At 41.5% G+C, this 14,054-nt stretch overlaps 1 protein-coding gene across 1 annotated transcript in view; it reads left to right on the top strand.

Annotated features, from left to right (window-relative positions):
* LOC140126676 (uncharacterized) overlaps positions 1 to 14,054 on the top strand; it is a 71,222-nt gene that overhangs the window by 44,923 nt on the left and 12,245 nt on the right. The window contains exons 3-5 of the mRNA XM_072146440.1: positions 9,183 to 9,560; positions 12,360 to 12,455; positions 13,793 to 13,902. Of these exons, the coding sequence (XP_072002541.1) occupies positions 9,183 to 9,560; positions 12,360 to 12,455; positions 13,793 to 13,902 (584 nt within the window). The remainder of the gene's footprint in view (positions 1 to 9,182; positions 9,561 to 12,359; positions 12,456 to 13,792; positions 13,903 to 14,054) is intronic.

The raw sequence follows: 14,054 nt of genomic DNA on the forward strand, positions 1-14,054 counted from the left end.
TGAGAATAAGATATTGACAGTGCCCAAAAAAACTCCTGCAACATTGCTGTGTAAAACCTACATAGGACAAAGAATATGATGTGTTATGCGTTGTACCTTGAAAACATTTGGGTAGAGTATTAAAAAAATATATATAAAACACTCCTTACACGGTGATATATCAGCAAAACTAACGGGGAGCTAAAAGTGCCTCAAAAGTACTCAAAAATATACAATTATAGAATATGTGAGCTGAGGTCTACAGTGCATGAAATTCTCAACTCTAGCCACAATGTTCCACCCTAACTTTTCATGTGAATAACCTAAATAAACCGCTCCACACGTCAATCAATATCATAAAAACACCCTTCCTGACCAGCTACAGAAACTAACAAAGTACAAGGTTTCATGGGTACAACTACTTAAAGGGAACATGTCAGCTCCTGGGGTAAAAAAAACTAAATATATGGTGTTTGTACGCTAAGAGTCTTCTAGCGTAACATTCTTGAGAAAATCTTCAGTTCTGGAATCTATACAAAGCGGATGCTTAAGGAGGATGAACTCCTTACATGTTCCTTACATTACTTGGATATTATTTCACTAATAATTGTGTAAGGAGATTAGTCTATCCAGGGTTTGTCTGTAAGAAGATAAGTCATTAGAAACTTTAACAACTTCTCCTTATCTATCAGCTTTTATATCAGCTAAAGCAAAATAAGCAAATTCAATGTAAAGCAAGCAACAAAGGGGTTAATCCTTAGACTACATTAAAAATAACATTATGTGATAACACTGACCTACATCTAGGCAGCATCTTATCAGATGGGGAGGAAGTTTCCCATACGCAGTCTTGTTACTGTGATTTTGCAGATGATAGTAGACGTGGGAGAGTAACCTTGTCAACAGGACCAAGACTACAAAACATTTTGAGGTGTCAGTAGTGGCCGGGGACGGAAGACAGAGAGACGTGACCTGTTACTTGTTTATCTGATGTCTGTATACTCAGTACTGTGCAGACAGGGCTACATACATTCACCGCTCCACCAGCTGTACGTGTTGTACGTTTTTTGGTCTTTTTACACTATGAATGTATCTTAAAGGAGATTTCCAGACCATAATTAATTAGTTATTAGTAGTTGATTGGTGGATGAAGGCACTGGGCACTCACTTGGTGATTCATTTTTTTACAATACAATCGGAGACAGTAGGGTATCCTTTAGCCCCAACTTGTATTGCCCTTACACCACTTATAGTACCTCTTTTATGGAGCTCTTCTCATTATAAAAAAGGTGGCATTTAAAGACGTGGTAACCTTCTGTTGGACCACAATTTAAATCCCCCCTTTTTTCAGACCCCCAACTAATGCTCCCCTTTCCGTAGCCCCCTAAATGAGGCTCCCCTTTCTGTAACCTCCACAACTTATTTTACCCTTTCTGTGCCCCTCTAAATGATGCTGCCCTTTCTGTAGCCTCTTCCACTTTATGCCTTCAATACCCCAACCTTATGCCCCACTTTAGGTGGCCCTCCCACTTGATTTTCCCATTTAGGTAGGTCCTCCACTCTCCTGTACCACCCCACACTCTCCCTTCAACCATTTCTTGCCTTTTTTTGTAAAATAAAAAGCATATACTTACCTCTCCATGTTCCCCTGCAGCAGCCCTCCCTTGTCTGCTGCCGCTATGTGTGGCTCTGAAGATTGCAGATGCAAGGACATCATCTCATTGGACCTGCCGAGCAATGCTGCATGCATTAGTGGCAAAGGCTCAATATTGATGACAGGTGCTCATGGCATCAGAGGATGCAGATATGTTAGGGCAGCACGGTGGCTGAATGGGTAGCACTTCTGCCTTGCAGTGCTGGGGACCTGGGATCACGTCCCACCCAGGTCAACATCTGCAAAGATTTTGTATGTTCTCTCCGTGTTTGCATGGGTTTCCTCCGGGTCCTCCTATTTCCTCCCACACTCCAAAATATACTAGTAGGTTGTTTAGATTGTAAGCCCCATGGAGACAGGGACCGCTATATAAATAAAGAATTATTATTATTGTTGGCTGTCACATAGAGACCTTGTGTGGACCCAATTCGTGAACCTTTAGCAGCCACTGTGGAGTGTGCTATGGCAATAGTCCTGCCAGTGGATGTAGCTCTTATTCACATCAATGGCAGCTGAGAGTTGTCCCGCCACCACCATCACTGATCAACTATTACTAATCCATTCCAAGGATAGATCATTATTAGTTCTGGGCTCTCCCCCATAATCTCATCTCAGAGATCTGCCCTTCTCTCTCAATGCGTATCTCACAAGAAGATTAAGAGATGACAGGGAGAGGAGGGGGATGAAGATGCAGTAAATGGTAAATGAAGGTAAATGTCCATCTAATGTATATAGTTTTAGAATGAAATGTTGATGATCATAGACATCAGTGATGCCAAGGCAGCGGTTTCTGAGGGAGGCTCCAACCTCAAGGGGTCCTTAAATAGGTTTTGTATTTAGGGGCTTTCAGGTAAACCACTTGTGATGTTCTGATGTAGTTAGTAAGTAAAAAGCATAGTCCACACAGCTTACTAAAAATGTCTAAAAATAAAATACTCCAGTAATAGTGTACACACAGGTACATCAAATATCTACATCTAGCACTATTGCAAGAAAGATGAATCAGAGGAGGGAAGTAACGTAAACTACAACACAAACCAGAACAGGAAGTCTCAGTGCAAAGACAAGCGAAATGTCCCGAGTGTTTACTGCATTCACATCATGAAACTCGGAATATGACCAGCTCATAATTATGTCACCAATGCCGATTATATTTCTCGCATTTCTTCATATGGCTGGTGGTAAGTGATTACATTATTGCCCACAACATGTAAATAGATAGATATATTGATAGATAGATAGATAAACTTTTGTAGATAGATAGATATGAGATAGATAAATACATTTATTAGATGTATCGACATGTCAATAGATAAAGGGGGACATTATTCCTAGTTTGTTAGACTGTTTTGCACGTTTTTTGTGCAAAAATCTAGCGCATCTCGTTTTGCGCCAATTTCTGGTACACGGCAAAGTCCGGCACTTAGTGGTTGTGAGTCCCTGCGCCTTATCTGACATAGTGAGTGCGTCCTATACAGATGTTTGCACGGGATCTATCACTAATTTGCGCCTAAAAAGGTGCCGAAAAGGCGCAAAAAATGCACCTACGCTGAGCAGGTGCACTTTAGAAAAAACTCACTTTTCATTACTAAAAACATAGATTTTCGCTTCCCAAATGAAAAATTCCCTCTATGCAACATGGAAAATACTTCAGCGCACGGTAAATTGTAAAATTTCTCCAGTAACGACTTCATCATTGTCTATGGGATCATCTCTGGGAGTGATTATTGTCTTATTGTACAGATCTGAGAATATTATCAGTCTCCATTTCATGTAAATTATAATAAAAAAGGAAAAGACTCATCTCAGCAAGAATTTTTTTATTTTTTACATCTCTGTAACTTTTAGTCCCTGCAGTTACATCACAATGATAGTTTTTTTGGGCAGAGATGACGCCCTGAACGTTCTGTCACATTTTCTCAGTCTCCTTTCATTATTGCTCACAAATTAGATCTAACAATATGAGACAAATTTGGCGCAAATGAATCGGACATGAGACAATTCCAAAGTGCATTTACTAAGGCAGAACCAGATCCATCATAGATCAGGAGCCAAAAAAGAGAACAAACCAGGCGCAAAAATAGGCGAACCTGAGACCCACTATGATTAATGTCCCCCAAAGAGATAGATTGATGATAGATAATATAAATGTAATGTTAAGTTTAAAGCTTATATAGATCCGGGGTTAAATTATCCACAATGATTCCTTTTTCCTAGTTGATTCATTTACATATTAGTTCACAATGAAGTTGCCATTATGTTATTTAGGAGTGATCCTTACAGGTTGTCAGTGATGTAGCTGGTGATTTTCAAATTTCAGTACAGGCGGTCCCTGACTAAACAGAGATCCACCACCAGGATGAAAGATTGTAAACCAAGCACGCTTACATGCTGCTGTGTGCCCCATCTTTCAGGATCTGCAGTTTTTTACCTTCTTATGAGCTTGTTTTTACAAAATAGGGCTTAAAAATTATGCTAATACGACTGATGGGTTCCAGGCTCCATAGATGTTAATGAAGCCCGCCCCCCCCCCCCGCATCATTTTAAAGCATTTTTTAAATAAAAACAAGGGCATAAGAGGGGGGACACACCTGCATGTAAGTGTACTTGGTTTACACTCCTTGATCCTGGTGGTAGATTTCCTTTAAGACACTGACTTACAGAGAACCCCTAGTTACAGACGGACACCTCTGCCCCCTGTGACCTCTGGTGAAGCTCTCTGGATGTTACTATAGTCCCAGACTGCAATGATCAGCTGTAAGGTGTCTGTAATGAAGCTTTATTGATAATACTTGGTCCCATGACAACACAAAACTTTGAAATTCCAATTGTCACTGGGACAAAAAAAAAATTGTCTGGAGTAACAATGATAAAATATACAGTTCCGACTTATATACAAATTCAACTTAGGAACAAACCTAAAGAACCTATCCTGTACATAACCCGGGGACTGCCTATATTAACAAATATACTGCAGAGCATAAGTACGTTAACACCTTCACCTTTTTTGCATTTTGCTTTCCACTTCCCGCATTCCACATATCCTTTTTTTTATTTTTTCATTTACTGAGCCATATAAGGGCTTGTGTTCTGTGGGACAAATTGTACTTCCCATTACTAACATTATGGGGCAGATTTACCTAACCGGCCCATTCGCGATCCAGCGGCGCGTTCTCTGCGGTGGATTTGGGTCTTCCGGCGATTCACTAAGGTAGTTCCTCCGACGTCCACCAGGTGTTGCTGCTGCGCTGAAGAGCATCGGAACGCACTGGAGTTCACGATCCTATACTTGGTGAAGGTAAGCGCGTGTCCCGAGACACTTTTTTTTTAAAAAAATGTGGCGGTTTCTCAAAATCCGTCGGGTTATCGTTCGGTCACGCCACCCGATTTCCGTTGCGTGCATGCCTGCGCCGATGCGCCACAATCCGATCGCGTGCGCCAAACACCCGGGGCAATACAGGGAAAATCGTCACAAATCAGAAATATTCGGGAAACACGTCGAATCAGGCCCTTAGTAAATGACCCCCTATGTATTCTGTGCTGTGTACTGGGAAGCTGTAAAAAATTGCGAAATTGACCAAAATACGCGGCTGCCCCATTTTTTAGCAGGCTTTGGTTTTTACCGATACAAATTACTCATCCCCTTTTTGCTTTAGGTCAATACAGTTGGGCAGATAATTTTTCGCAGAACAAGATAATGTTTTCTATGATAATATTTGGCGACTTTTTAAGTAACTTTTTATTGGTGGCAAAATGGAAAAAAGTGGCAATTTGGACAATGGATTGTTTGGTACAGTTATTTATATATAAGCGGTCCCCTACTTTAGAACACCCGACTTACAGGCAACCTCTAGTTACAAACGGACCTCTGGATGTTGGTAATTTACTGTACTTTAGCTTTAGACTAAAATAAAGAGCTATTAAATGTGTCGGTAGTTAAGCTTTATTGTTAATCTTGGTTCTTTTGACAATCCAACATTTTTTAAAATCCAGTTGTCACAAAAACCAAAAAAAAATTGTCTGGGCTTACAATTATAAAATAAACAGTTCCGACTTACATACAAATTCAACTTAAGAACAAACCTACAGAATCTATATTGTACTTAACCCAGGGACTGCCAACATGTTTCTGACTTTGTTAAGAGCAGATCCTGCCGAGGGGGCACACACCAGTATGTCAATGCGCTTGGTTTACAATCCTTCATCATGGTGGTAGATGTCCTTTAAAGGAAATCTAATGAAGGGTTTGAAGTTTATTAACCCCTTTCAGCAGACGTGTGACATACTATTACATCACACGTCGGCTGCAAGTGAATGGAGAGGGCTCACGGGTTGAGCGCTCTCCATAGCCGATAAGTCTTTGCTGCATATTGCAGCAAACACTTACTGACAACTACCACCGATTGTGGGTGTTAACCTGTCCGTCGACGCTGGCAACCCTGCTGGAGGCTTAAAAAAGATAGCGGCGCCCATCTTGTTGAAGATTGTCACTCCCCGTGACGTCATCGGAGGGCGGCAATTGGTTGCCATGACAGCCTTGGGTCTTCCAAAGACCTGAGGCTGTCTCGTTTTAACCCATTTTGGTGGAACTGTTGGAAATTGGAACTGTTTATAAGTAGGTTTGGGGCCCCGGTTCTGAAAATTACATCCATTTTCCACTATCAGCTCTACTTTTGGAGATCTGGCATTGCCACCTTACGTAGAATATGCTGTCCAAACTAGTGATCACTCAATATTGTGCTAAAGACATTTTGGAAATGAATGTCATAGTTTGTGGCTGTAGACTACAGATTTTTCCATCAGGCCACTCATTTCCATCATCCATCTTACCGTTCTTCCATTGTACTTCTTGATGGAAACGCTCAACATCTCATAAACTAGATCTGATAGAAGGTATTTTTGCAATAAGCAGCTTAAAAATACCCAGAATCAGGTGAAAAACTCCAGGTATGACATAAAAATGTCTTATTTGTACCCCAGTGTTATCGAACAGGATCTGCAAAGTCTACTTAGTGTCCCATCTGTAGGATGAATGTTATAAAGAAGATTGTACAGTGTCCTATCTGCAAGTAGCAGGTCATGGAGTAGGAGCATCTGATTTGCGCAGTTCCTTTTAAAACATTCAGATGGGACGCATTATAGCCCCCCCCCCATGTCCATTTCTCCAATGTAAAAATATCTGTATCAATGTAAAAAAATCTGATGTAAGTTACTGTGCCACAGCATTATAGAATCTCCGATTATCAATGTATCGAACAGAATTGTGAATGTAGCTCTGGAGTAGAAATCACGGCTGTAATTCAGGATCAGTAGAAGATGAACAATGTAAAATTTTCTAAAAGTTCTTAAGTTTCGATTCAAAAATATCTGCAAAGTATTCACAGGTCAACAGATGCTTTAAGGGCACAAAGCGCATTGATGGCTCTGGTTTTCCATGACATTACAGAAACTAAGTGGAACATTTGTGGTTTACGCTATAATGATGTATATTTTTAGATTATGTGTCTTGTGGATTGACGCATTCGCTTTTTATTAAAGAGAATCCCACAGCTTGTTTAATAATAATTCCTAATCCACTTTTATAATTAACATTAGTTGTTCCACTCACTTTTAAAAGTTGATAAAAGTATACCATACTGCAGTGGTCCCCAACTTTTTTTTGTCAAGGGACCAATGACCAGGGACATACATTTTCTCCAGGGACCAGTGGGTGGGGGGATGAGGTCTAGTTTCATAGTTTCATAGCCAAAAATGTATGTTTACATGCCCCACCATAACCCCCAGCATGCCTAGCTTATATTGTTCCATTTCCTGAAGAAATGCCCCCCCCCCACTTATATTGTCCCCTTTCCTGCAGCATGTCCCCCTCCTATGTCCCCTTTCATTTAGCTTCCCCCATCCTCTGCTTCCAATGTCCCCTTTCCAAGCTGAACTCTCGCTCGCCGTCAATAGAGCAGTGCATTAGCATGGAAATTAAGTAAAGGAAGAGAAGACTGCTGCAGGGGAACAGGGAAGGTGAGTATTTTTTTTTTTTTTAAAGAGGTCGCAATGGCCCGGGACCTGATGTTCCACATCCCAGTCTTGGGCAGCAGCCCGATGGTTGGGGAACACTGCCACACTGTTTTCAGAGAAGACCATAACAGTGGAGACCCCAGAGCAGAAAATGGTAATAATAAAGAGACCCCAGAGTAGATAATAATACTGGAGAAGACAAATAATACTGGAAACCCACTAGCGTAGACAAATAATAATGAAACCCCCAGAGCAAACAACGAATCATACTAGAGACTCCCAGTGCAGACAAATAATACTGGAGACCCTATGGCATTCTAAGTATACTGGAGACCCCCAGAAAAGACAACTAATAATACTGGAGACCACCAGAGCAGACAAAAAATAAATGAATCCTCTCCTTTCCTGGCTCCTCTTCTGCTCCCTGCACTGCACTGCAGCTTCTTCTCGCCTCTATGTGCCCCTCTGCTTGGTGTAACCCAATGGTTGTATGCAGCGGCATCAGGAGCAGGAGAGGACCCAGGAGCAGTGCCAGGTAGCGGTGAGTGCAGCAGAAAAATCCTCACTGCTTCTGGTTTCTCACTCTGCTCTGGGTCTTGACTCTTGATGCTGGTGTCAGGACTCAGGAGAAGCAGGAGAGGACCTGCAGTGCAGAACATTTGTCAAGTACTTACTACTACTGGGTCTTCTCCTGCTCCTCGAGATATTCTGCTCTGTTCTTACTGCATTCAGAGCGGACTGACAGGAGAGGAACCAGGAGCAACGAGGACTTCTCAGATGCACTCTCCACTACTGGGCCTTCTACACCAAAGAACACTTCCATCAGTTAGTGCTCATTGGACTTGGACTATCAGCAGGGTGTGGGACGCAACTCAAGGCTTGACAGGCCACATGTCTTTCAGACCATGGGTTGTGCACCTCTGTTCAAGGCTTTTAGTTCAGGTGAATGTATGCTGAACTTTATGTACATGCTCAGTAGTGAAGCTTCTTTGCTACAGATGAAAGGCACTGGGAAGGAGTGCTGGTACTTAGAGCTGCTAGAGTGACCAGGAAAACAGGATTGTGGAGTTTGAATCGTGGAGTTGAAATTGTCACGTTTTGGGTGGAGTTATGGAAATTGAGGAATCAGAGTTGGACTTCACAGCCCTGATATATCCTGCTCCTTCCACCAAACTTGCATTGATCCCGATCTCTGTTCCATGTGCAGATAATGATGATGACTCCCTGATTCGATGTAATTTTCTGGCAGGGAGCCAAATAAACTTTTATCAACTTTTAAAAGTGAGTGGAAACAGTAATGATAATTATAAAAGCAGATTTGGAATTAGTTTTAAATAGCCTATGGGAACCTAGAGCCTCTTGGTGAATACGATTGCCGGGGGCAAGAAGGGGGGGGGGGGGATGGGGGAGGAATATAAAGCTGGTGTTTTAATGAGTCCCCCCCACTGTCTCTAATTTTTTGACAATTTATGACAACTCTGAATATTACCATGTTATTTTGTTCTTATTATTTCTTTATGATATGCTTCTCCTACAGATACGGCCCTGGGGGCGATAACCGTTATACAGAATCCAAATATACTAAATATAACTATTGGGGACACAGCCAGAATAAGCTGTCACTGGACTAGAGGAGATGTTCCTCGGGTCAGAGTACAATGGAGAAAGTATATATCAAGCCCTGGAGAAGATAATGGGACTGTTCTATGTTCTCTTCTGAGGACTATGGACGGTAACAATCCAGAAGAGAGAAATAATAAAATAATTTGCAAAATGACCAACAATACAACAATACTGACCATAGAGGGAGCCACCAAGGAGGATGCCGGGCTGTACGTCTGTGAGTTCACCATAGAAATTCCAAAACTGATAAAAGACACAGGGGATGGAACATGGTTATATGTCCAGGATAAGGGTAAGTAAACAGAATTGTCCTAAATGTAATGTCTTATCTATAATTGTGTGCATACACATCTATGACCAGCTACACCATGTATTGCATGTATTGTCAACAAATAAAGGGAAATAATGCAAATGCCAGACTTCTCATCCCTTAGAACCAAAGGATCACACATTGAAATGTATCAAACTGGATCAATTATTGGGAGTCCAGAAATAATTTTTTAAACTTATGTGCTTAAGGGCTGTATCTTGTAATGCATTGTACATAACATCCTTTTCCTTTATTAGATTGAAAAAAAAAAGACAATGGTGGCCTCAAAACACGTAAAGCTTAAAGAGAACCCGTCATGCAAAATAACCCCCCTAAACTAAATATATTTTCATAAACTGCCATTAGAGAGCATTGCCTCTATCCCTTCATTGTCCGTCTACATGCCTGTAAACTTAAGCAATGAGGTCCTAAAGCTGTATGCAAATGACCTGTGAAATGTCCAATGAAGCATTAGCATATTCAAGCTGTCCACTCTATTCATGAGTGGGAGGCACAGCCACACCCCCAGTGCATGACTGACAGCCTGTATAATGGTGTGAGGCTGTATAATGATGTGCTTCCTGGTGCTGGTGGCCACGCCCCCTGCAGCCTGTGTGTGCATGTGTGTGTGTTTAGGAGAGATACAGCAGCTCCAGGCAGCCATGTTACAGCAGGACATGTCAGATTCATGTGTAGCTGATGTCTGTGTCTCTCACCTGTATATTAGGAGGATGCAGCATGTCAGCAGATGCTGCACAGACACTAGCAATGCTTTACTATACATTACACACAGACATGAGCAGGGGGAGGAGAGGGGAGGGGTAACAGGGGTGACATCACTGCCTCTGACCATGTGACCAGCCTCATTTATATGATAAAAAATAGATGATTTTACAATGAATAATGTATGAAATAACTAGATAAAGGCTGGGATGGGATCCTTGTGAGCTGCTCCAACAGGTAGAGGTGACAGGACCAGTGGCAGAGACCTGATGACAGGTGTCCTTTAAAGAGAACCCGTCAGGCAAAATAACCCCCTAAACTAAATATATTTTCATAAACTGCCATTAGAGAGCATTGCCTCTATCCCTTCATTGTCCCTCTACATGCCTGTAAACCTAAGCAATGAGGTCCTAGAGCTGTATGCAAATGACCTGTGATATGTCCAATGAAGCATTAGCATATTCAAGCTGTCCAGCTTATTCATGAGTGGGAGGTACCGCCACACCCCCAGTGCATGACTGACAGCCTGTACAATGATGTGATGTGTAATGGTGTAATGCCTCTGACCATGTGATCAGTTTCATTTACATAATAAAGAATAGATGATTTTATAATGATTAATGTATGAATTGACTAGATAAAGGTTGTGATGGATCCTTGTTAGCTGCTCCAACAGGTAGTGGTGACAGAAATAGTGACACAGACCTGATGACAGGTGTCCTTTAAAGGAAATCTACCATTTGCTTTTATGCATTTCGAACCAAACATTCCTTGATAATGCTGTAGCTACACTGATGCAGAAACATATCTTGGTTAATCCCATTCAGGACCTTGAGAAAGCTGGATTTCATGCTGCTCGCAGTTCATAAATACATTAAACGGAGCTGTCTGCACTGACCAGAAAGGACTAATCAACCTGAGCTGGATCGCAGTGATTGATTACATCTGCCTGTCAGGCACAGCACAGTGATTACATCAACCTCTGGTGCAGTGTATTACTAATGTAAGAGGAAAGCACCGAGCCCCAGTTCACGGATGGCACGGACTTGCCACATCGTCACCTGATCTCCGATCGTGGGTGTTAACCCCTTACATACTGCGGTCATGCATGACCATGGCATGTAAGGGGCTACTACAGTACATCACACTCCCCTGCGATGCTTACCATGGGGGTCCGTGGCTCCGATGGCAGCCGATAAGTCTGATAAATGAGATTTTTTTCTACATTAGTTTTTCTTCATTAAAATTGTAAAAACATATTTAAAAGACTATTTGAATGCGCTATCACCGTAATCGTAGTTATCTATAGAATAAAGATAATAAATTATTTTTCTGGTATGGTGCATGGCCCCCAAAAAATACAAAAATAAAAAATACAAAAAGGAAACCAACATTGATGATTTTCTTTTCCTCCATACATTTAAGAGTTACCGTATATACTCGAGTATAAATGTGCTGAAAAACCTAACCTCATCTTATACTCGAGTCAAGAAAAAAAACAAACAGTGTACTTACCTTGTGACGTAAAAGAGTGGACAACCCCTTTCAAGCTGATATCTCTAAGGCTCTGCACAATGGGGCAGATTTACTTACCCGGCCCATTCGCGATCCAGCGGCGCGTTCTCTGAACAGGATTCGGGTCCGGACGGGATTTATGAAGGTAGTTCCTCCGACGTCCACCAGGTGGCGCTGCTGCGCTGAAAAGCATCTGAACGCGCCGGAATACACCGAGCTGGACCAGGTGAAGGTAAGCGCTTTCCAAGCGACACATTTTCGGTTTTTAAATGCGGTGGTCTTTCCCGAATACGTCGGGTTTTTCCTTCGGCCACACCCCCCCCCCCCCCAATTTCCGTCGCTTGCATGCCAGCGCCGATGCGCCACAATCCGATCGCGTGCGCCAAAATCCCGGGGTAATTCAGGTACAATCGGCGCAAATCGGAAATATTCGGGTAACACGTTGGGAAAACGCGAATCGGGCCCTTAGTAAATGACCCCCAATGTATTATCTACGCCGCTCCTGATATGCAATTTAACTTAATAAATATTTCTTTTTTGTAGGTTCATCAAATCCCTGGTTTGCACTTAGTGGCCTCCTCATATTTCCCCTGGCGGTTCTCATAACATACATTGTGTGCAGAAGAAAGAAGAAAAAATGTATGTGGTTTACAGTATATATATAGTATATAGTATAGTTTATATTGTATTTATATAGACGACTTTAGGAGAATTTAGCTTATTCAACTAGCTTCTTCCTTTTCCAGTCACAGGAAACACTATTTCCCAGCATTCCTAGTTAAATGGGCATTTTTCATGGTGGGATAAAGGCCTTGGTCAAGTTCTTGGTTGACAGGAGGTCAATAGTAGATGGAAAAATAATAACTATAGAAATAGATTTACTGTATTTTTATCCAATATTCGGTAATAGGATCTAAATCACCACCACCAAAAAATCCTCAATGCAACTTTTTAGAGACTTTTTGTCCCAAAAAACCCCCGACAAGACCAATGGTAATTAACCCCCAGATTTATATGACTTATATTCCAAGAGTTATATCCCACATAAAGGGAGATTTATTAGTTCTTCTACGCCAGAAGCCAAAGTGTAGAAACACTGAAATAATTTCTAATTCTTGCTCGCTGGGTGTGGAGGGGGAATAGAGAGGAGCGGCCGTCTGCGTGCTTTTTAATAACGTGCAAAACATTTGTTTGAAGGTTTTTATGCAAAACTATGCCCGATCGTACAATGGTCATACACCCGACATATACATTATGGGGTTATTTATCATTAGGCGGCTCCTTGGGACAGTTCTATGTCTATTGGCCCTTTAATAAATGTTCTTATGATCTATTTTCTGTCTGTGATTTTATTTTCAAAAAGTCCCCAATAAGGCTCAAAATGCATAAAAAGTCCCCTTTTATGAGACTTTTTGCAAAAGCTTCAAGTCCTGAATCTGGCTCAGCACAGTGTTGCACTAGCAGTAGTTCTATGTTAACTCCAGATTAATGAAGAGGTGTATATAGTCCTGTGAGACTTTTTAGCCGTGAATAGTCTCAAAAACCCTCAATTTGACTACTTTGAGAATTTTTAACGCCAAAAAAAAGCCTAGGAAAACCAATGATAAATAACTCCCTATGTGGCCTAAACTTTTCTGGTCGCAGTGCAAGAACCGGAGTATGATAAATTCCACCCACATTTTTTTGGCAGGGATTTCTGGCACCAAAATCTAGAATCCTCAATCCCATTAACTTCAGTAGAAAACTATTATGAGTCTGTTTGATGTGGGCAGCCTTTTCCTTGCACAGTTTATGAAAACCACAGTGAGGGGAAATGTTTTGGAAGAGGTTTTTGGGAAAAGCAATACCTTGCATGGCAGAAAACTTTTTGCCCATTTGCTGCATGCTCTGAACTTTTTAAAAAAGTAGTAACGTGAAAGGCGCTCATTTTTCTCACCGCAGTCCTACATTACATACATGTGTTTCTTTCATTCAAGCTAAGAAAATCCCACAGAGGAGGAGGCAAGAACACGTGGAGCTTAACCAAATGCATCACGATGCCGACGAAGCTGAAGAAGATAGCAGCTCCTCAAACTCAGTCCAATGGGTATTTATAACAGCTTCCAAATTTTTTGAAGAATTTGTGTTAAATTTCTCAAAAGCCAGAATGTTCTTTTTTTCGCACATTTTTGCATATTCCTTTTTTCTGCATAGTGGGCCACCTCTATTAAAGCCGCTGCGCCAGTTTTCTGTCAGACT

The sequence above is a fragment of the Engystomops pustulosus genome, chromosome 1 (assembly GCF_040894005.1).
Source record: "Engystomops pustulosus chromosome 1, aEngPut4.maternal, whole genome shotgun sequence".
In the NCBI taxonomy this organism is placed as follows: domain Eukaryota; kingdom Metazoa; phylum Chordata; class Amphibia; order Anura; family Leptodactylidae; genus Engystomops; species Engystomops pustulosus.